The sequence below is a fragment of the Lagopus leucura genome, unplaced genomic scaffold (genome assembly GCF_019238085.1).
Source record: "Lagopus leucura isolate 7727_CA_CO unplaced genomic scaffold, USGS_WTPT01 35377-0_obj-0_obj, whole genome shotgun sequence".
Lineage (NCBI taxonomy): Eukaryota > Metazoa > Chordata > Aves > Galliformes > Phasianidae > Lagopus > Lagopus leucura.
Genome location: NW_024963414.1, coordinates 27,393 through 50,109, shown reverse-complemented (window position 1 = coordinate 50,109; position 22,717 = coordinate 27,393). Strand labels below are relative to the sequence as shown.

At 44.1% G+C, this 22,717-nt stretch overlaps 1 protein-coding gene across 1 annotated transcript in view; it reads right to left on the bottom strand.

Moving 5' to 3' along the window:
* Positions 1–22,717, bottom strand: part of LOC122191128 (protocadherin alpha-C1-like) — a 75,374-nt gene that overhangs the window by 28,331 nt on the left and 24,326 nt on the right. The window contains 2 exon segments of the mRNA XM_042891318.1: positions 3,132–3,220; positions 5,457–5,515. Of these exon segments, the coding sequence (XP_042747252.1) occupies positions 3,132–3,220; positions 5,457–5,515 (148 nt within the window).

Below are 22,717 nucleotides of genomic sequence, written 5' to 3'. Positions count from 1 at the left end.
TTCCACCCTGCACGTGCGGTATGTGGCCCTGCACCTTATTTATTGCACATACATAAAGCCCTGCTAGAACAGAGAATTTTAAATTCCTCACGGTTGTTTTGCATTGCAAAAACTTATAATTCTCCTGGGCCCTGTGTGTGCTGAGAATGCATCTTTAGAATGTTGTTTGCGAAGCAACTCACATTACCAGCTCTAGTTTATACAATAGAATCTGGAGCATGTAGAAATACACACAGACATGTTCAATGCCCACCGAGTTTGAGCTCTGATTATGGATAGGTCTGACTTTCTTAGATGTCTGCAGTATTATATCTTGAGAACAAAGCTCCCGTTTACCTCTTTGATTACAAGCTTCCACCATTTTCAGAAACCAGGCTCCAGTTATTCTGAATTAGACACCCAGAAAATGAAATCAACTCTCATCAGTGACTGCCTGAAGGAAGAGCGATCCAACTGCTAATTCAAAGGACTCAGAGCACAGAGCAGGAACCCGAAACCTGTCTGTAGCTCCCAGTCTTGCTGTGTGGCATATGGGGGACAAATGAGATGCTGCAGGGAGCTAAGCCAAACATTATCCTCTACCCAGGGGGAATTGGAACCTTCTCATCCTACTTCATTTGGAAGGATCCTGACCACAAGACTACAAACTATTGGATTGGTGCATAAGAAAATGTAGGCAATTAAAATGTACCAAATCAGGATTTGATCTTCCTTATATGGGTGAAATATGCCATAAAGCCAGTAAAAGTGCTGTCAAATGCAGACCAGGCCTTGCTTGGACAACGTAGATTTGATTAAAGATCACATGATGTTTGAGCACAGCAATGCATTAGGAATTAAAGCTTTAGTGATTTAGCACTTGTCGTGTTCATTCTTCTTAAAGCATTGCTATGACATCACCTTCAAATGCTCTCATTGATTACCTTTCTGAATCTGTCTCCATAACGCATCTTATCCATTACTACTGTGGATTGTTTAATTGAATGAACAGTTTAGTGACAAACTGATTGGGATTAATCGACTAAAAACACTACATGGAGCATGTACACACAGAACAGGCTAGGAAGTGGTTTATTAAATCAGAAGTCAAAAACTTGAAGCTGCCATAATATGCCGATGATCAGGGAGACAACCAACAGCTCATCTAGCAGCCTATCCAGACACAGGTGCACTCCATTCATATGCAGATGATGTTTCAGGAGCAAATGCCCTTGTTGGCTCAATCAACTGTAATGTACCATAATGAGTTGCTTATCTGCATCAGTTGTGAATGTTAACTTGGTAAAAAATACTGAAAGTCTCAAACTTAACCTACCAAAAATGTGATGCTTGATATTGTACTCAGAGTATGAATAACTTAATTTTCACTAATCCTGAGGTTTTCCTATCAGCTGTTTGCAGTCACCTGTAGTTTTGCATGCAAAGAGCGGAGAATAATACTACCCAAAATCTGCTATAAGAGGGCTAATAATGTTATGTCAGGGTCAACATACCCTTGGGAAAAGACAAAAGAAGTCTTTGTTGTGCAGGAAAATAAAGTATTTTACAAGAAGCCTTATTCACAAAAACTGGATTTAAAAGTAGCTGTAACTTGCATGGATATTCCATACTACCATTTTAATTAGTCATGTCTTCTCTGCATGGCAGCAGTATTTTCCCAGGCAGAGGATATTCCTTACAACTTGTTTGGACGTATTACTTAGAAATAAAATACACAGAAACAATGATGGATGATGCCAGTCCAAAGGCCAAACAGCCTTGGCTCCTGGACTGGCATTTCTCCAGTGACCCAGTCCCACAGAGCCACCTGCCAGTTTCTCCCCTTGTCTGACAGCTTGGTCCATTCTTCACAGCCGCCAACTCATACAGAGCAGTGAGCAACCCACACGTAACCAGATGCTTTTGCAGCAGACACGTGGTGATGAAGGCAAAGAGCACTAGGAGACAAAGGTTGGTGCTGCTCCTGAGACCAAGAGACATTCAGATTCCCCAAATGAGTCTAAAATTATACGACCCCAGCGGGGAGTCCAGTCAGTGGAACTGCACTCTGCAACCCAAATGCCAACAGGCATCCCCAGATGTCTGGGGATCACCCTAATTCTGCATTTATGTTCAGAAAAATCCAAGTTAGAAATCTGCATTACCAGCAAGCAAACATCTGAGTGGATTTTTGCATCCATACTGAGTTTGGAATAAGTTAACATGCTAAGTGCACAGTGAAGGATGAGCAGCGCAGCTGAATGCCTTAGGAAACCCTCTGCAAAGGTTACAGTGTACTTGCGGTGGCATTTTCAAATACACTGACAATAGTTTCACACCCTGCATAACATGCACAAACTGCATCTTCCTGCAAAGCCTGCAACAGAAGGAAGAGCACAGGATAACCAGGTAATTACAGCCAAGGAGCCCATTGTATCTTGTTTCTAAATCTGTTTTTGCAGATTGCCTTCTGTAATAGCCATACAGGTTTTGCTGCACAACATTAATCCATGGGTATGTTTTAGCTGTGAATGCAAATCCCAAAGCTGCTCCTTGGTCCTTCGGCCAGGTAAAATTCACATGTAAGCTAATGGAAAGTTTTGAATTGAGAAGTAATAGCAAGAAAAAACATCTCTGATATCTTTTCTGCTGGAGACCCCACATCTGGTCACTTGATCTAGCTCGTGATGGAAAGCATCATTCCTCACTGGAACACCTGGAGGATTCACAGAGCTGTCCTAAAAGGCTCATGACCCTACACAGGGCACCCCCTAAAAGGCTCATTTTGAATGTGACTGAATGCACTGATCACACCACTGACTGGCTGCTCTAGTCAAGCACATCTCTACATTATTGCTGTTCTAACACAAAAAATAAGGATAGTTCATTGCCTGCAAGTGACTTGGACTTTTTTTTTTTTCCTTAACTCACTGTAGACTTTTTACCAGTTCTTATTGACTGCTGTGAAGTCATCGATCAATGGCTGAATAAAAGGAATTATAACCTAATAAGCATTTTTGGTCATTTATTTTGACAATAAAATTGTAATTTAGTTTCCATCACCACGCACTAGTCAATGAAAACAGGCAGGAAATGAAGGGTACATTCTAACTGTTCCTTACATATAATTCACATATACTTCACACCCTTACCTGGAGTAGCACTGGAGACTGTTGGCCACTGCTGGTCAGGCCCTCCTGGTCCTCCACGTAAGATTCCTGCCTCCTCCAGATGCACAGCACTGAACAAGCACACAGCATGATTAGATTATACAGTTATCCTCTGGCTTCATAATATTCCCCTTGCTACTCTTCAAAGGTCTGAACTGGTCACCATGCAAACACTGCTGTTGTACTGTTTCAAGCTAACAAATTCCTGCTGGAACACTGGAGAATCAGCTATTCTCATTTGCTACAAACAAGCTTTGATTATTTAGTAAAACACAGTTGTGATAGAATTTATAAAACAAACATAACTAACTCCAGAACACTTTGCTTTCATCGACTGGAAGCCGCTGACAAGGAAGCTTGCAAAGATTCTTGCTGTTACGATGTATTAACATTAAAGCAAATAATGAAAGGTTGGCTGAGTTACCGCTGAGCCTCTGTAAATATGCTACTCCAGTGAACAATTCAGAAATACACCTGAAAACGCAGAAACTGCATCACATCAAACATGATGTTACATGGTGAGCACTTGGCTGAGAAAGCACCACTGCTGTATATCAACCAACATGGAAGAAAGTGAAAAAAAAATCTGCTGTACTGAATGCAAATCTATGCTCCTTCATTTATGTGCCATCCATTAGAAAAACAGGATGCTGTGACCGTGCCGCTGTCTCTGCTCATCCGCCCCTCAGCTCCTTTCCACACTACCAACTTAATGGGCATTTTCCACTAAATGCAACAAATGCCAAAGGTCGTACGAACATCACATTTCTACACGTCTTATAAATAAAACAGCATTTTATGAAAATCCTCTGCTGGAGAGGTCACGTAAACCTGTCCAGAGATTTCAGGGAAGGACTAAGGCTGCTGATGGGAGAGAACAGAGGAATGCACCATTTCCGAGAAAGGCTTCATTAACTCTTCCGCACATGGGACTAATTGCTTTAAACGAGCTCTGACTCCTCATTTGTTCTTTAAGTAACTTTAGACAAAATCTTCAACTCCAAATAGAAAGGAATTCAGATTCAACTGTGTCCTGAATAACATGATAGCGTGGAAGTCCCAGAAATGGACATTCTGAATCTGAATTTTTGACTTTTACCTTAAAAAGACCACAACACCATGGATAACAGATAAAAAATGATGGCCATGGCCACACTGCATGAGCAGTTTTTGGAAAAAAAAGCATAAATTCCTGCACTTGTATTATCTTAGAAATTACCACAACATTACAGTTCCATCTAAACCTGCATGGTAGTGTCATTAATCACATTGCACCAGTTTGCTACTCTGCTCAGAAAAGGGAAGCGAAGATATCATTTCATCTAGGCTCCATAAAAAAAGCTTTATTATAATCCTTTCCAGATGCACTGAGTAGTAAATTACAGCAGAGTCTGCTCATGGTTTTATGGAGGGAATCTTCAGTTGAAAGAGATTTGGAGGCAGCCTCACATTGCCTTATATGAAAACTGCCTCACATCTTATAGCAATAGGACACATCAATAAAAAAAGGTGTTACAACAAAGGCGGGACAACAAAAGGACTGGCACAAAATAGAGGTGCTATAAAGGAATGGAAGATTGCTCACCCATATCAAAAGAGTCCAGGTCCATAGGGGAAAAACTTCACTAAGAAGAGATCGCCAGAAGAGATCCTTCCCCAGGGGCAGTCAGCCCTTCAATGAGGTCTAAGAGAGGTGCAGCCAGGCTCCACCCCTTCTGGTCACACAGCTGAATTGCCTTCACCTGTGCTCCTAGGGCTGACTGGGTCCTTTCCTCAGGTGCTCAATCAGTGGTTCAGCCATGACTCAACAACTACCATATATATCTTTAGAACATGCTTTAAACTGTGTTTAGCACCTTGTTTGTACCGCATGGCTTTCAGACTGGCTGCAGGAGTAGCATACTTATGGCAACAAGAGGCAGCTAGATGGAAAATGCACCAATGCCATATGATCTACTAAAACCTATCAGCATTGAAGATATGAGGGAGCTTGAAGGAAAACAAAAAGTGTATAATTGCAATTAAATAACTCAATAATTGGAATATCTGATACCTTGACAGCAACATAAAAAAGGCAGAGAGCAAATACGACAAAAGCAGAGATCGATGGTGGTACAGTAATAGCAAAAGATGCAGTCAGCCCAAATTTGTCAAACTTAGAGATTCAAAGTGACAGTAGCAGAATCTTCTTCCCATCTCAGCTTACAGATATGATCAGTTGGAGGCATCAGAGAAGGGGGACAGGTTGGTCTTTGTCAGAGAGGCCAAGGACAGAATGCCCTGTGCCTGGGGCAGCACACAACCTACCTTTGCATTCCTGCCCTTAGGGACGCAGAGTAGCGCCAGTCAGGATTGGGGTGTTTTGGCTGTAGAAACAAAAGCCCAGAAAAACATGGTTAGCGTACACTAAATGTGTGGAAAAGCACGTAGACCTGCCTCCTTTCGGGGTTGGTGTCAAACAGTCTGCATGGTGACCCTCGGTTTTTGTGAACGTTCAGAATTCTGCAATCTTTCTATGAATCTGAACTTTCAAATGGTCGCACAGAGATGATCTCTGTCACAAAGCAACTTGTTTGGATGCCAAGGCCTTTGGCTAGGGATGATCTCTGTGGAAAGACATATAATGCTGGAAACTGGAGGACAGTTATTTTCCATATTCATAAACATTCTGGGCATAGGAAGAAAGGAATCATAAATTCATAATATACGTTCTGCTGCTTTTCTTGATGAGCCAAGGAAGCTCAGCTGCTGAGCCAAATAGCATCTGCCTAAGGACATATAAAATGGAGCCCCCTGCAAAGGGGACACGTGGGCTCCTCTGCTGTGAAGTTTCTGCTGGCATTTAATGTACTGCAGAGGACTGCACTAGATGGTATCAGATTTGCAGACTGCAGCAAGTCTTTTATCAAAGGCAGACATGCTCTTTCACAATATCAAGAACTTCTACATTCTCTTTATTCATTAGGGGGCATAAGGGAAGGAAGGGGAAAGCAGACACCAATGCCCTTTGGCCAACAGTGTATGCTGACTTGCTGCAGAGTGGCTTGCTAAATGAACAGATAGCTAAGATATCCTCTGTTGAACAAAAACTTGCTCCAAAAATGCCTTTGCAGAGTCAGAGGACCATTGAAAGAATTTTCAGTTATGGTAGACAACAGCAAACTGAGGTCTTTTGAAATTCTGCACTTCTATGCAGCCCTAAGAACATGACAAGGTTATATCCCAGGATTCTCAAAGCATTAGTCTGTACCTGATATTGCAGCCAGTGATTAACGTCAGGCACTTGAATCCAAAGAGAGAACTTATGTCCACAAATATAATGGACTGCACTCATTCGTGGCGTGTCTCATACAGTGCCAAACACACAAATAATAAATGACAGTAATGGTTTAATTCTGTTCAAGCCATTGGAGTCAGATCAGAAATGAATTTGGCCCCATTACTTGAAGAGAAAAAATAAAGTGTTGAATGCTCTCAATTATTTACAGCCAGCTCTGCTTTTCCTCTTGAGGTTTTGGGCATGCTTTTCCCTGGATCAATAGGCTTTATTCAAATAAAAATGGTGCAATTAGAACTTCCCCCATCATTCTATCCCTGTACTTCCTGAGTCCAGCTTCACTCAAGAGTGAGATGCTCTTGGATGATGTGCATCCTCAGTATCCTTTATGGTCTGAATTACACAAAAGGGAGGAGGCTTCTATCTGCAACCACACATTAAACATCTGTACTAGCAATTTCCTTCCCATTTAGACCCCAGTTGTCTGGCATGCTCAGGTTCTGCTGAGTTCAGCAGAAAATGACTTGACAAGGAGCCCATTATGCATGTTGCCAGTATTTTCTGATTCATTCCATTTTGGCCCCAGTCCCAAGGATGTCAAGGTAACTGTAAAGTCAACCATACAGAAATACTCAATGAAAGAAAAGACAGAAGATACACTAATCAGACCCTTCCCCAAGTTTGTTTTTCTAAATGTATGAAGGGTGCTAACACCAGAAGATTTGGCTTTTCCTCTGCTGGAGATTTGCTTGCAGAATGGGAACTGTTGGACAGGGGTGCGAGAGCAGAGAAGTCCCTGTCCTTTCATACAACAGGAGAAGTGAAAGTCACAAATTTGCACAAGCTTGTAGGCAGTGTGAGGAGAAGAAATGCTACCACTGCTCCAAGCAAAACACAGATGAAGCAGCATTGAAGAGCTGGAAAAGTCTGTCACGAGTTAGGCAGGAGCAAGGAAAGGGGAAAGCATGATTTGCTCAATGCACACCGATTTTTTTTTCTCACCAAGAGCTGGGAAGCTCTTGCTGAAAACCGAACTGAACAAAAACCTCACAAAATCGATGGTCGATTGTAAACTTTCAGATACAAAGTGGTAAATGGGTGATGGTAGCAGGAGAAACTCATCTGTTAGAAATTCTCATTCCATGAGATTGAGAGTCACAATGTCAGAATAAGAGAAATATCAGCAATTAGAAGACTGTGGTATTTTCAAAGGTTATTATCTAGATGCTGTGGCCTCTTACAGCCAATTCCTGTTGTTCTCTATGTGCTATTACTCCTCAGGCAGGGCTGCAGTGATAGTCAGAGTCCAAAGGAGGAATTATCTCAGGCACATACCTCTGGAGATGGAAAAAGCAATCGGCTCATGCTCTGGTTTAAGTGCACACACAGCCACTTACTAACTTCTCCAGTGGAATGGCAAAGCAGAATTGGAAGGGCAAGTTGGAAAACTCACTGGCTGAGCAAAAAATAGATTGATACATTGGGGAAGAAAGAAAGAAAAAAAAAAATTAAAAAAAAAAGGAAGACTGAGGTGAAAAAGCCCCACTATTTTCATCACAAGTCAGAAAGACGACACCATCCTCGGAAGACTCTATTCCAACCAAAAGCCAGCATGATACATCTGACTTTCAAGCACTTTCCTTATACACCCACCAGGCATTCCCAGTCTGCACACTTGGTTTGGCCCATGATTCTGGTTAGGAACAGCCTACCTTTACCAAACCACAAGTTGAAACCTGACTCACTGAAATATGATGCTAGCAGTCACTGCATCATGTCACGATATGGCCATTTTCAGAGTGGAGCAATGTCTTCAGCACAGTCCCATGGAACAGAAGACTGTATTGCTACACTGATGAAAGCTGAATGCTGTCTGCAGGCTCCTCTAAAAAAACCCTGTCACAGGCTTTGCTGCATCACAGGTCAGCACCGACAGAACAGGGTTACAGCCAGAAAGCATGAGCACAGAGAGGAAGCACAAAGAGGAACACAGAATCTAAAGTAGTCCCAATTCTCCCCATCTGTAAATCCCCTGGCAGTTACACAATGCAAATGAAGATTAATACACTTCCTTTCACGTCTCTAGCTCCCAACTTGTCACAAGACACTGTTTGTCACATACAAGCTCATTTTTCCACCTGTAACATCACCTCAGCCTGCCCTCAGAGGTTTTTGAAAGCTGGTGGTCCTACTTTTACCATACATCAGTTGAGCTGAGGGAAACCACAAAACTGAGCACCATTTCCTGCTCCTCCCATCACCTGCTTTTTCTCATTTAGTAAAAACACTCAACATCTGTTGTAAGGTGAACAAAGACCCATCCAGATGCCTACAGCAGCGTTTGCCATCACACCAGGTGAGCACCTCATGCCAACAGTTTGTTCCTCCTGCTTCTTCCAAGAGCCAAGGTTACATTCTGCATAACCACAAGCATCAATGTGATCAATCAACCAACCATACTGGAAAGTTCAATAGGTGAATTTATATTATAAGTGAAGTCACCTTAACAGCATAAAAGTTCAAGTAAAATTTCACACACTCATTCTTAAGTTGCATAGCATGGGTTAATTAAAGCATTTCACTGCTACTTAGAGAAGAACTGAGAATACATTGCTACAAAAATTTGGCTTGATCCTGTATTTTTTTTCACCTCATGATTTACCCCAGTAAAGTTGATATCTATAGATAGAAGAAACTGCTGGAAAATGTTGATGTTCTGATCCCATATTCATGAAAATCCAACCTCCCAATGATTTCAGCGGGTGTTAGAACAGGGCCTGCTTGAGGTAGAGAAGTGTGAATGAAACATTTACAAACAGCTACCAGCTGATGAGACTGCTAAAAGCATCCCACTCCGTTCCCATTTCCACACAAACACACAACAGCATGACATAAGCTATATTTATCAGATGTATGTGCTTCAAAGCAATAATAAAAGGCCTTTCACAACCTCTGACCACACGCAGCTCTACTTATTTTCCTGTGAGACGGTGCTGACAGATGCGAAAAAACAGATACTTCTGTTACTGACCCTTCTGCAAATGCTTCAGATTAATTTGACGCATAGAACAGCCTATTTATAGTCTGAACATGCATTCATCACACAAGGAATCAGAAAGGAACCTAGAAGAGCCTAAAATTTCCAAAGATTTGCTTTCTGTCAGTGCTCACATGCATTTCTAACTCTGAGAAAACTAAGGTGAAAGGAACAAGCAAGCGCTTCTGTAAAGTGCATTTAATGAGTTCCAAGAGAAGGAAAACTCCTTTGTTTAATATTAGATGCAAATTTCTGCTGGCAGAGCAGTACACATCAAACTAAGAGTCCCACTTCCCTGAAGCACACAGCACTGCCCCTGCTTAGCAGAACAGGTCAGGATATGGACCCTGAATAAGAGGACCAACATTTATAGTTAACCTTTACAATGTCAGTGGGGCTGGAGAATTTCTTAGAGGATTAAGTTCTTGAACTGAGACTGTAAGATATTCCACCATTAATACCTTTAAAGCCTCTGTGAGAAATCTCTTGGTAAGACAGCTCCAGACAATGCTGTGGCTTTATTAGATTTAGACACTTTGAAACATGCTGGCACTTAAAAGCAGTATCAAGATGTGTTCAAGTGTTGCTTGCTTTTTGACCCTGTGCTTGGCAGGCTTTCCTTGAAGTACAAAACACAGAGGGGAAGCCAGAAGTAGAGCAGTGTGATCAAACAAATGCAAAAGCCCAATGAACCACTGGGTCTTACAGTCACTCATTTGCAGCCTTTGTGCTTTCTGAAAACAGTGCACAGAGCACAATGCAAAGTTACCTAAGGACACCATGATTATCATTGTACTTTGTTGCGATCATGTGCCACACACACAGGCACACCCAAAGGTAAAAGGAAATCTACATTCAGAAGTGCTCCTATCTAGTTTTGTCAAAGATCCAAGCTGCCCACTCATCTTTAAGAATGTGCCTCAGGGAATGAAAACTTCAGCCAAAACCTGTGTCGGTCTGATTGTTCATCCCTGCATTGAAAGGGAAAGGTTGTCATGAGACACAAGACGACGGTCGAGTTTAACTGCACACAAGATAACAAGAAGACAGAAGAAATGAAAAGAAAAACCAGGACCAGACACTGCTCAGACATCACTCAGCATCTCCACAGGCTTTTGAAGAAAGGGACTCCAGACTGAAATGCTGAAACCTTCCCTGAAAATGATGGATCATCACTGCAGTAGTGCACAGCAGCAAAATCTCCCCTTCACGCACTCCTTCCCGAAAGGCAGGAATCCAGGCTGCTCATAAACTCACATACTGCCAGCAGTGAAGCTTCAATACCTTGCCAGCTTAATCTTCGTGCCCACATTGCCTGCTCACCCTGTGGTAACGATCTAGCTGATGAGAGAGCAATGCTCACTAACCCCAGACTCTGAATCTTATCACTAGATCTTCCAGCAATACCTGTTTGTAAGGTTTTCAGTGCTGCTACGTCAGTATGTTTCTTCTATTACTAAATCCACCCAGTCTGAGATATTCTTCTAAAGCTAAAAAGACCACACAGATAAGCAAGGGGGATGCAGAAGCAGAGGCTACCTTGCAAAAATGAGCTCCCATTACAATCTCATGTATGACATGGGCAATAAAACAGTCATACAGACACCAGTGCATCAACAGATAGAAAAAACTCACTTCTCCTTAATAAGCTGCACTTTCCCCTCCACTGCATCCATGGAATGACTCAGTGGATTCAGTCACAACTTAGCAAAGAGCAATTGCTAAGTTCAAATGAACTTATCAGCAAGTACGCAAAGGACTGAGATCTTACTGCATCAAGCATTATTGAGGCTAAGTTACTGAGGTTAACTCTGAACATATCAGAAATATTTTTCATCTCACTACGAACAACATTGTAAAATTCAACGCTGTGAAACCCTCTACATGGCACGTGTGCACACAAAGCCTGTTCAGCTGGTCCCATTCCCATCATTCAACAGTTACCAGAATATCCATTTCCAAAAAGGAGAGGGGAGGGGAAGGAAGAGGAGAAGGAGAGAGAGAAAAAAAGACCTGTTGATATTTTCTAGAAGTGACACACACATCAGAGATTAATTGTGTAAACTGTCACAAGGGCAATGACACTCATCGCTGTGCTTCAATTTGGAGGCATGGGCCTTTACAGTTGAATTCTAAGTTCAGCTTAACAGAAGAGCACAGTCCTCCAAAGATCTATCATACAAATATCATTGTTCATCAAAAGTAGGATTTGGTGTTACTAAGCAATAGAGGCAATTCTTGGTGCACGTGCCGAAGTCGAAACAAGGAAAACACTTCTCATTTTATAGCATGTAATTAGCTAGGAATCAGTATCAGTGAATGCCAACACATTCACCCATTTTCTCACTATACGTGGCACTGACACATCTCCATGGTATGTATTACCACAGGGCAGTTTAAGAAGCAAAGACCAAAGAAAATAATTTAGGACAAGTAGCTTTAGTCAAATTTCACCTCCATTTACATCACACAGAACTACTGGACTAATTGACTCCTCTTCTGGGTCACACACGCACACCAGCAGCCCTTTGCTCATTTGTTCTATGTATGCCCATACTTCTGTACTCCAAGTGCAGCCCTTGTCTGATCTGCCCTGCTTTTCAAAATTTGCAAATTCACTGCATTCAGTGGAGTGATTCCCTAAAACAGGACAAGAATCTGTCTATTAAACTGATTTCCTGTTGCTCTTGCATCCAAAATGAAATAATTTTCAATTATTACTCTCTTTCATTTTCCCCAGAAAGCCGGACTGAAAGTGTGAATTTCACTCTGTGTGAAATATTTCACTCTCACGTTCCCTCCAATACCAGATTATAGGATTTTATTATGCTCAGAAAGAACTTAAGGTACAAAAATTGCAGAGAAAATGAAGGAAAAAATACACCCCCCACACCACATCACTGTGAATTACAGAAAAACACTGCATACATTATAAACTGTTTTGCTTTAAATGGTTGATCATTGCTCTCTAAAAGCAATTTTATATAAGATTTGCTGGTCCTCAGGATTCATGCATCTTCATTCTCTTGCAAAACCAGTTGCAAAAGATGCTAATATCTTCATATGTGTTTAAGTGCAAAGAACTAAATGAGTTACACTTCTCTAGCAAAAGCATACAAGTCAGGCTGCTTTCAACCCCCCCCCAACTCCTCCCCCCAGCTTCCCCATATCCAGACACACACTACACATTAATGCACAAACGGATCCTACAGCTGACACAATCCTAGAGTACAAACACACAGCACTTGCAACTTTTTCCCATCGTGAACCAGAATTTTCTCCGGTATTTCCAGATTTAGTTCCTATCTCTGAATGAAATAAACTGCAGAGCATGCAAACTACGTGCTAACTGCAGGCTAGCTGCATGCTAACATGAAGCAGCCATTAATGCTGCACTGTGGGATGATATTGAAAAGGTTCATACATTGCTGGCAAAACCACAGGTGTTAAACAATTTTCAATATCAGCCCAGCAGGTCAGAAGTTGTCACAATGCAACACCACAATGGTAATTTGCTGTAATTCTCCATAAAGATGTCACTGGATTGTCAGTGATGCAGCACTGGGTAGAACAGATGCTACCAAATGAGGGTTTGCAGCATTCAGACAACTAAAATATGCCCAAATCAGTAAGCAAAGCATATTTTTGTAGCTATCTAAATCCAACAACTTTGCTTAGGTATCAAAACCATGAAGTATCAAACATCTACAATTGCCATGAAATCACCTATTCATTTCCAAGCTAATCTATTTATTTTTTTTCCTGCAGTATTAGTTTTAGCATTAACGATTCAAGACTTGTGTCTGTCGTTTCTTAGCACTCTATGACAGCAGGCAATTTTAGATGTGTAAGAGAAAAGGGAAGGACACAATATTCTGCATAGCAAATGCTGCAAAAATAAAGTGAATCTCACACAGACAGATACTGAACTTACCAAATGGACCCTGAAACTCCCAGTATTTACCTAGAAACAAAATGCATTGCACACATTAGAATACTTTAGAACCATGTTTCTCACTATGTGCCAGTGAGCCCCAAAGGAAATACACTTAATCAGAGTTTTCCAGTTTGAACCTCTTCTTAAGTACAAATTTGCTCAGAGCACTGTGCTGACCATTTATCAACATAGCCTCACCTCATTAGGAGTAATGGAGTCATTTTTAAGTATGATCAGGTTTTGTGCACTCTGCCCACTCTGTCCTGTCAGATGCCTCTCAGTCACCACTGCAGAGGGAACCGTTCCTGTTGGCCCACAAGTATTGTAAAACATAAAAGTGTCACTTCCCGATCCTGCAGTTAAGCAAGCCTTATAGCAGTAGGTCTTAGTGAGAGACCCATTGCCCCGCACTTCAATGAAATGGGGCTGCACTTTTAAACCGTGAGGCAACCTCGCATCGATGTTGTTGTTGGCCTGCTTGTACAAGTCAGCAGGGCACCGTTCTCTGACCCCACAGAAACCTGTACAGCAGGAGTCCCCGTACAGACTGTATCTGTAGCACTTGATAACAGTAAGCCCAATGATTGTGAAAAGGAAAACGAAGGAGATGGAGCACAAAGCAATAATGAGATAAAGAGTGATTTCTGAATAATTGCTCGGATTTCTAACGTGCCTTCTTGTATCAGGGATGATTTTGGAAACTCTGTCCACCACGGCAACAGTGATGGCTACTGATGAAGACATCGGTGGCTCTCCGTTGTCTCTCACCTCCACCGTCAGGTTGAAAGTAGGTGTGCTCTCCTCCCTCAGTTTCCGAGTAGTCCTAATCTCCCCAGTATGGAGCTCTATCCTGAACAAATCTGGGTCTGAGGTTTGCACTATGTAGTAGAACAACCAGGCATTTTGTCCTGAGTCCCCATCAATGGCTATAATTTTGGTTACCAAATATCCAGCATGAGCTGAGCGTGGGATCATCTCCAGGGCTGCTGAAGTGTTGGTTGAGGTAGGATACAGAATCTCTGGAGCATGGTCATTCACATCTACCACATAGATGTAGACAGTGACAGTGCTGCTCAGTGATGGGATCCCAGCATCCTGAGCCTGGACAACCACATGGAATTCCCTTAGTGTCTCATAGTCAAAGGATTTGACAGCATACATGTCACCGCTGTCGGATTTAATGGTGACAAAGGAGGTGGCAGGTAGCCCTTCAATCTCCCCATCCAACAGAGAATAGGATATGTAGGCATTTTCGGCGACATCCGGGTCAGTAGCTTTGATAGTGCAAAGCAAAACTCCAAGGGGGTTGTTCTCAGGGACGTAAACTGAGTACACAGGTTCCTCAAAGAGCGGAGGATTGTCATTGATGTCAGAGATGACCACATGGATCACCTTCTGGGAGGAGAGAGGGGGGCTTCCAGAGTCAGTAGCCGTAACTGTGATGTTGTAGGCTGCTGCTTTCTCACGGTCCAAGTTGCCTTGGGTGATCAAGGTGTAGGAATTCTTGAAAGAGTTGAGCATAAAGGGGAGGCCGGGAGGAATACGCAGGCTTACCTGCTTGTTCAGCCCAGAGTCCTGGTCTGTGACACTCATTAAGGCCACCACAGTTCCTGGCTTTGCATCCTCTGGCACTGGGCTGTACAGAGAGGTCAGGACCACCTCAGGAACATTATCGTTGGCATCCACAATGTTGACCAGCACTTTGCAGTGCCCAGCCATAGAGACAGGGCCCTGATCAGTGGCTTGCACATAGATCTCATAAGAGGATGCTTCTTCATAATCCAAGGTGCCATTAACCCGTACCTCCCCTGAATGTGGATCCACACGGAAGAGCTGCCTCACCTTCTGTGGGGTATAGCTGCCAAAAGAATAGATCACATCCCCATTGGAGCCCTCGTCGGGGTCTGAAGCATTGAGTTTGACAACTAGCGTGCCAGGGGGCGAGTTCTCCAGCAGGTTCACGGTATATGTAGAGCGATCAAAGGCAGGTGGGTTGTCGTTGGTATCCACAACTCGCACAGAGATCTGAGCTGTGCCAGACCTGGGGGGATCCCCACCATCCACGGCAGTGAGCACTAGCTGCAGCAGGGCACTCTGCTCTCGATCCAGCGGCTGCTGCAGCACAAGCTCCAGGAGCTTACTGCCACTCTGGAAGCCTTTAAGGTCCAAGGCAAAGTGGTGGCTGGGGCTCAGCTGATAGCTCTGCACAGAGTTGGTGCCCACATCAGGGTCCTGAGCACTCTCGATGTGGAAGCGGGCTCCGGGCACGGCAGACTCACTGATCTCCAGCCGGTAATCCTGGCGGGGGAAGCGGGGCGCGTTGTCATTGATGTCCAGCACCTCCACCTCCACGTTGTGCACCTCGATGGGCTGCTCGATGACCAGCTCCAGGCTGAGGAAGCAGGTGGGGCTCAACTCACAGAGCACCTCTCGGTCCATACGCTCCCGCACCAGCAGCGCCCCGCGGCCCAGCTCCAGCTCCAGGTACTGCCGGCCGCTGCCCGACGTGAGCCGCGCTCCCCGTTCCGCCAGCCGCCGCGGATCCACGCCCAGGTCGCTCGCCACGTTGCCCACGAAGGCGCCGTGCGGCAGCTCCTCCCGCACCGAGTAGCGGAGCGGCCCGCCCGCCGTCCGCCCGCTGCTCATCCCCAGCAGCAATAGCAGCGGCAGGCCCAGCGCCACCGCCCCGCCGCGGCTCCGCCGAGACGCCGCCGCCGCCGCCATAGCCGGGGGTGGGAAGCCGCCGGAGCCGCCTCGCCCGGCCCTGGCCCGGCTTCACACCCCACCGCCCGGCCGCCTCACGCGAGCGGCGAGCAGCAGCCGCCGGCCGCCGCCGGCTGCCCGGCCCATGTTCGGAGGCTGACCGAGGCGGCGGCTCCGACCTCTCTCCCTCCGGCTGCTCCGGGGAGGAAGAAGAGGAGGAGAAGGCGGAGGAGGAGGAAGGAGGAGGGACCGGGACTCGCCGGATCCGCTTTCTCCTGCTCCAGCTGCCGCGCGGGCGGAGGCGGGGGAGGACGCTAAGCCGCGGCTGGCTCCGGTTCAGCACCGCGGTCGGGAACAGCGGCTCCGCGGCGGGAGGGGCGGGTTCCGCTTCAGCACCGCGGCCGCGGACAGCGGCCCCTCCGCCGCACGCCTTTCCCAGCGCCGCGCTCCGCTCCGCTGCGCCGCGCCGGCCCGGGGCCCGGTCCCGGGGGGGAAGGCGTGCGAACGAGCCCCGCTCCCCCCCGCGGCCCCGGCCTCACCCACGTGTTGCCTCCCCTCGGAGCGCCGGGCCCGTCGCTGCCGGTAGCCGCCGCCGAGGAGGGAGGGGAGCGGTCCGGCCGTGCCCAGCCGCGCCGCCCCTCGCCTCCGCCCCGGTTTCGCTGCTGAAGCTTCGGGGGCGCGGGGCGGGCCTCGAGCCGCCTGCACTTCTGGACCTGCTGCTGCAGTGCTAAAATGCATCCGCCTGGGAGAGTTAAATCAGCGCAGGGTGCCGAAAAAAAACCGGGCCTCCAGCCAAGCCTGGTGCCGTCTGTGTGCTGCTGCAGTGGGTTTGACGACCTCTTTCTCTAAGACCTGCCCCTCTGCTCCCTCGGAGATTCATCTTCGCTGCAGCACCGTCCCTCTGCCCAGCCCCTGTGGGGCCCCTCGCCCTCCTTTCGCCCCTGCTGCAGGCCCACCAGCTGTCGGGCTGGAGGAATTCTGCAGGTCACACCCACGAGTTCGAGCATTTAAGGTGGGCTTCAGCTTCCCATTAACGCAAGAGAGGCTCAAGGTGATTGAATGTGACTGGAGAAAAGATGGAGAAGCGCAATACGAGCTGTTTTCCAGTTACTGTTGTATCTTCCTCTGCTCACATGTTAGAGGACTGACAAAAAGTGGAGTGATGAAATTCAACCACCTCAGCAGTGGGGAGAAAAGGTGCTGCAGCTGCAGTAAGTTTTTACCCCAGTGCCACAAATCACAGTCAAAGCAATACACTTAAGTACCCATTCATACAGCACATAAGTCACTACTGATGTATTTATGGAGACAAACCACTGAGCATAATCCTCCAGGGGTGCATGCTGTACCTCTTACCAAGCGCAAAGTTCCTCTTGTTCCTCACCAGGTCTTTCGGAATGACTGCTGAAATCTTCTCTGGATGGGGCTGTTCTATGAAATGCAACAGCAGACCTCAATTTTCAGCTAAAGTCTTTCTCATTGACCTTTTGAGGGTCTGGGCACCCGCCCCAATGCAGGGTGATTTTTGAGAGCACCAGCTTACATTGTGAATCCCAAAGGTTTTTACTACAATGTACCTGATGAACAAATCCTGAACAACTGCCCTAACTCTGACTCAGCACTGCTGAGATTACCAGTCTATCAGCTTTTAACTGTAGCCACTATTATCGGAGAGGAACTAGAGGAATTAGAAGAGACAATATCAAGAGTAGAATCACCCTACTTATGTTCAATACTCATGTGCTGATTTACTTTTCAAGGCCATTTCTCTACTCCAAATATTTGCCTTCATATTTAATATGCCCAGCACTCTAAGGTCTGCAGGTATCATGGTGGGAGCACCCTACCTATCTTTTTAAGCAGGACAAATGTGGGTCTGTGCAGAGCAAGAAGGGCAGATGGAGAAACCAAGCACCTACAATATCAGGAGATCTGCTCGTTTCATCCAGTGGTCTAAACAGGAGCCAAATACTTCTAAGAAAAAAAAAGCTACCAATTTTTTTTTTTTTGTCTAGCTATCCACCTTCAAGATCACAAAGTTCAAAGATTGAGAACAAAATGCCCTGATAGAACAAACTAACTAATGATTAGAAGCCCAAATTTTCTTTTTTGGTGTTGTTTTTTGTTTGTTTGTTTCTTTGTTTTCCATTTTGAAATTTCTGAATCTGCAGTATACGTGGATTATGTGGCTGTGTGTCAAAACAGCTCACTGTCAGCATATGAAACAGAACAGACACACACTCAGTTTTCCAGACAACAATATTGGCTCATCCAGTCAGGTTAAGGAGCACCTCTGCCCCACATCTCCCAGGCATACAGGTACAAAGTCCTTTAACAAACACGCATCACACCAACAGACAGGATAAAAGGCAACATCTTAGGCACTGATTTAAGGAATATAATGGTAGGGATTTTCTCAAAAATGAGCAATGCCCATGGTAAGCGGCAGTGGGAAGACAAAGCCCACCTCTGGGGGCAAGTTTTCCTTTCTCATTGCTGCTAGGCCCCAGTGATTTACTTCTGATACATACTGAGGTTCCCCTCTAGTGCATTCCAGCTGGGTACCTCACCAAGTGACATCTGGTGAATGCTTAAATATTACCCATCCCTACTCACTTGCTACCAGGGCTCATCTCATAGAACCACAGAACGATTAAGGTTGGAAAAGGCCTCTAAGATCATCCAGTCCAACTGTCTGCCAACCACTAACAGCACCCACTGAACCATGTCCCTCAGTACCACCCCCTACCCTTTCCTTAAACACCTCCAGAGATCCCACCCCTTTGTGAGCAGCTAGCACTGTGCACACCTTAGGTTTTGTAAAGTACTGCAGAATGTAAAACCGAACACAGATAACACATACATAACAAAACTAGAAATTTCCTTCAAATGCGTTCTGAAATCTCAACGTCAAGTTCCTACAAGATTTTTCTGCTAATTTCAGAAGTTTAAATCCAGCGATTGTCTGGCCTCTGGAATTTTTGTAAGCCTTAAAGAATGAATAAAATCAGAACAGATTAATACTGTAGCTTGGCTGATACACACTAGCACTGCACAAATGTAACAGTCTTTCTGAAAATATTTGCTTTACAGCATTCAGGCTGACCATACAGTTTTTAAATGATACACTGAAACCTCTATTCTGATTCAGTGTGTCCTGAGTTATTCTGAATCTACATAAAATTCATCAATGGCCACAACAATTTTAGGTATTCCCACTGGCTTTGGTGCGAATGCTGAGTCGGTCCTGCAGATGTTGGGTTTTAATTCCAGAAAACACTCCCATAGAGAAAACACCTCAGGGTTTGTTCTGTAGTAATATTGATTTGTACAGCAAACGACAATAAAGGAAACTCAGACACAAAATTTCAGTTTCAGCTGGACTTGGACTTCGAAACCTGGAGTTTTGCTTTCCAGAAACTTCTTGAAATTTCATAAAACTCCAAATTCTGAAATACCTTAAAAATCACTACATAAGAGTGTTCCCAGGACTTCAGAACAGTTCACGGGAGAGAGAGCATCAGAGTCTGTCCCTGCAGCAAAAAACAGCTGATAGAACACTCTGGGCCAAATACCCATTTGCTGACAATCCTGACAGCTCCTGAAGTGATGGATACAACCTGCATGCAGTATCTTCACACTCACGCCTGTTGGGCTTCACTGACACAAAAATTGCACCACTACATTTTGCTTGGTTAAATTAAATTCTACCAGTTCTCTGATGCGAGTACAAACATATGGAAGCAGAGAAATACACACTGGTTTTACCAAGATGCTCAGAAATCAATTAAGTTATATGATAGTAACTGTAAGTTATATCATAAAGCAGTAATACACTGATATGCATCTGTAGCAATACAACCGTTTCAATGTAGAAAGTCGCCACAATTCCTATGCAAGCCTCTCTCAAAATCTTACTATATATAGGTATGCCAGAATTAGTAGCAGCATAACACAATGCCACAGAAATATTTCTGCACAGATATTTCTCCTGGGAGCAATACAATTAAAAACGAATACAGTTCTGCACTTACTGAGGGCCTTAAAAGTTCACCTGTTTCATATCACACCTGTACCAGAAACAACTTCATACAGCAACATAACTAAAATCACCTAAATTTGCTCGAGCTGCAACATATCTGTTCTCTTTAATTCACTGAAGAGTCCTTCCTTCCTCTGCTATTTCTGAGTCTCTCACAAAGCAAAAGGAAAGAGATGTCAGGAAATAGGAACATGTGACCATGCGCCATGTTAACTGAAGAACTGTAAGGACTTTTGACACCTGAAGAGACATTTTGCTTCTTTGCAAATGACTTCACCTTCAGTAAAGCAAATCCCTAAAACATGACATCCAATGACTCAGTGCTGTGACGCAGCTCCTTTCTGAACTTGTGGGAAGATACAGACCTGAGGACCAGGCTCTAGATTTTCGCACTCCGTTTTTTCGGCACATACTCTCTAGCAACAAGAGATTAATTAAGTAACTACACAATGCTCTTGGCATACACAACTCCTGCCTTCAGATAAGGCAGTGTGCAAAACGTATAGAGACAAGTCTAGATGATCCACACACTTCGGCCATTAACAAAAAGGTGAGCTATGTCATTCTGTAGAAAACCCCAGATTTTCTCCTCATGTGCCCACTTGCATGCGGTGCTTATGGTTTGTCTGCTTTGCTTAGAATTAAATCAAGAGGACAGACACAGCCATCAGTCACAAGGCCAATTACATCAACCACAGGGGAAAACAATGCTCACAAACAGAAAGGGAATGAGTCCTACAGACAGTGTTTTCCAGAAAGGTGCTTTCTTCTAGCCCACGAGTACTCTGAACGCCTATGGAAAGATCTTGTTAATCTGAAGGGATGCACACACTTCAGTCCAACCCCGTTTCAATTTGTTCCCTTGGGATTCTAGAACTCTTCTGCATCCCACTTACTTCAGTTGTGTCCCCCACCCTCACACACATCCTCTCTGAAAAGGACAGTGTAGAGGGCCTTACATTGTTTCTGGAGAATCCTTATGTTTCAAGTACTATCTGGTCAGGAAAATGGCACATAGGATGATTAGGCAATGTAAAAGCAGGAGTGAAAAGGGTTTGATGAGCTTCCATCACTCTCCATTCAGCTACTTGAGCTCAGAGATCCCAAAATATGAGCAAGTGGGTTCTGCAATAAGAACAGAGCCACCAATCAACCCTTCAAACAAAGCCCCGCAGTTGAACCACATCCAGTCTTCATTCTCAGTGTGGGATTTTCTGAGGACATGGGATTCTCCCTCTTCTGACATACACTGCAAAGTGCCCCCCTGAGGCAATGTAAACTTCTTGTTTCTACATCCAACTTCTTTGCTCCTTCGTTCCAGTCATATTCTGCACTTGAATCCTTTGCTGATAAGTGACTGTTCTACATGCAGCTTGCCTCCCCTTTGTTTGGAATAGGTACTGTGCCAAATTGCTCAGCTCGATTTACTCTGCTCTTTCATATCCTCCCATAAATTCATTTTTTACCATTGGTACGAATAACTGGTGAGATTTTTTTTTTGTATCACAGACATCTGAAGCCAGCCTATTTAAAACATTGCTGTTATGGGAACCAAGGCTGCTAAACAGCCAAAAAAAAAAAAAAAAAAAAAAAAAAAAAATCCTGCTTGTATTTAGGTCACAATTTCTTTCCAGTAGCATACTTGATAGTATTCCAGAAAACTGCATGCAAAGAAAAAGTGGCGGTGAGTTGGGGTATAGAAAAGAAGGATTTATGTTGTAAACCTGAATTTAGACAAGCCACAGACAAATTACATATAACAAGTATACAAACAAAATGCATTTCTCTGCTTCTCAAGGTCTTCAGTTAATTATTTCTGACTTGTAGTCTAAAATGTAAGGATGGCTCTCTCTCTGACTCATCCAGTTTGTCACCTGCAATATTTCTCCTCGTAACTACAAATCCTTCCAATAACTTATTGACAATAACTGCCACATACTGTGCCATTCTAAATGAAAGGACATTAACAACTTGGATGTAGACAGAATAATTTCCACCACTGTAAAGTTGGTTTGTGCTTTCCTTTACCTATATTATGTTTCTTTCCAATCTCTGCCTCCATCTTTGTCAGTCTTCCATACATACTATGATTTTTCATCTCAAGCCATCTGGTTGTAAGACATCCTCTACTCCACAAACAAATTTCTTCCAGATTATTATCATTATTAACATTTCTAAATATTTAAAGAGTGGGACTCAAGTATTTTAAATCCTTTTTTTTTTATACATGACCATTGAGTTCAAGTCTCTACTGTTGCCTCCTTCGCTCTGCTAACTCATCCAAGATGGACTGGCAGTTCTAAAGCTCTCAGTCTTGTCTTCATGTCTACAGACCAATACTTAAACCCATCCTTCTCTTCTGTGTTTTCCTATCAATCTATTCTCCTTCTTGAATATTTGTTCCACACGTTTTGTTTTCTTTTTCATATTATTAGTGTCAGTAGTAATCTTGTCGCTTTCCAGAAAATATTCTCCTCTCTTTATGTTGATTTCCCTTCTTTTTTCTTCCTCAGCTTCCTAAGACTTTTAAGTTTGTCCTTCTGGATATATGAGAAACTGACAGTGTTCCAAA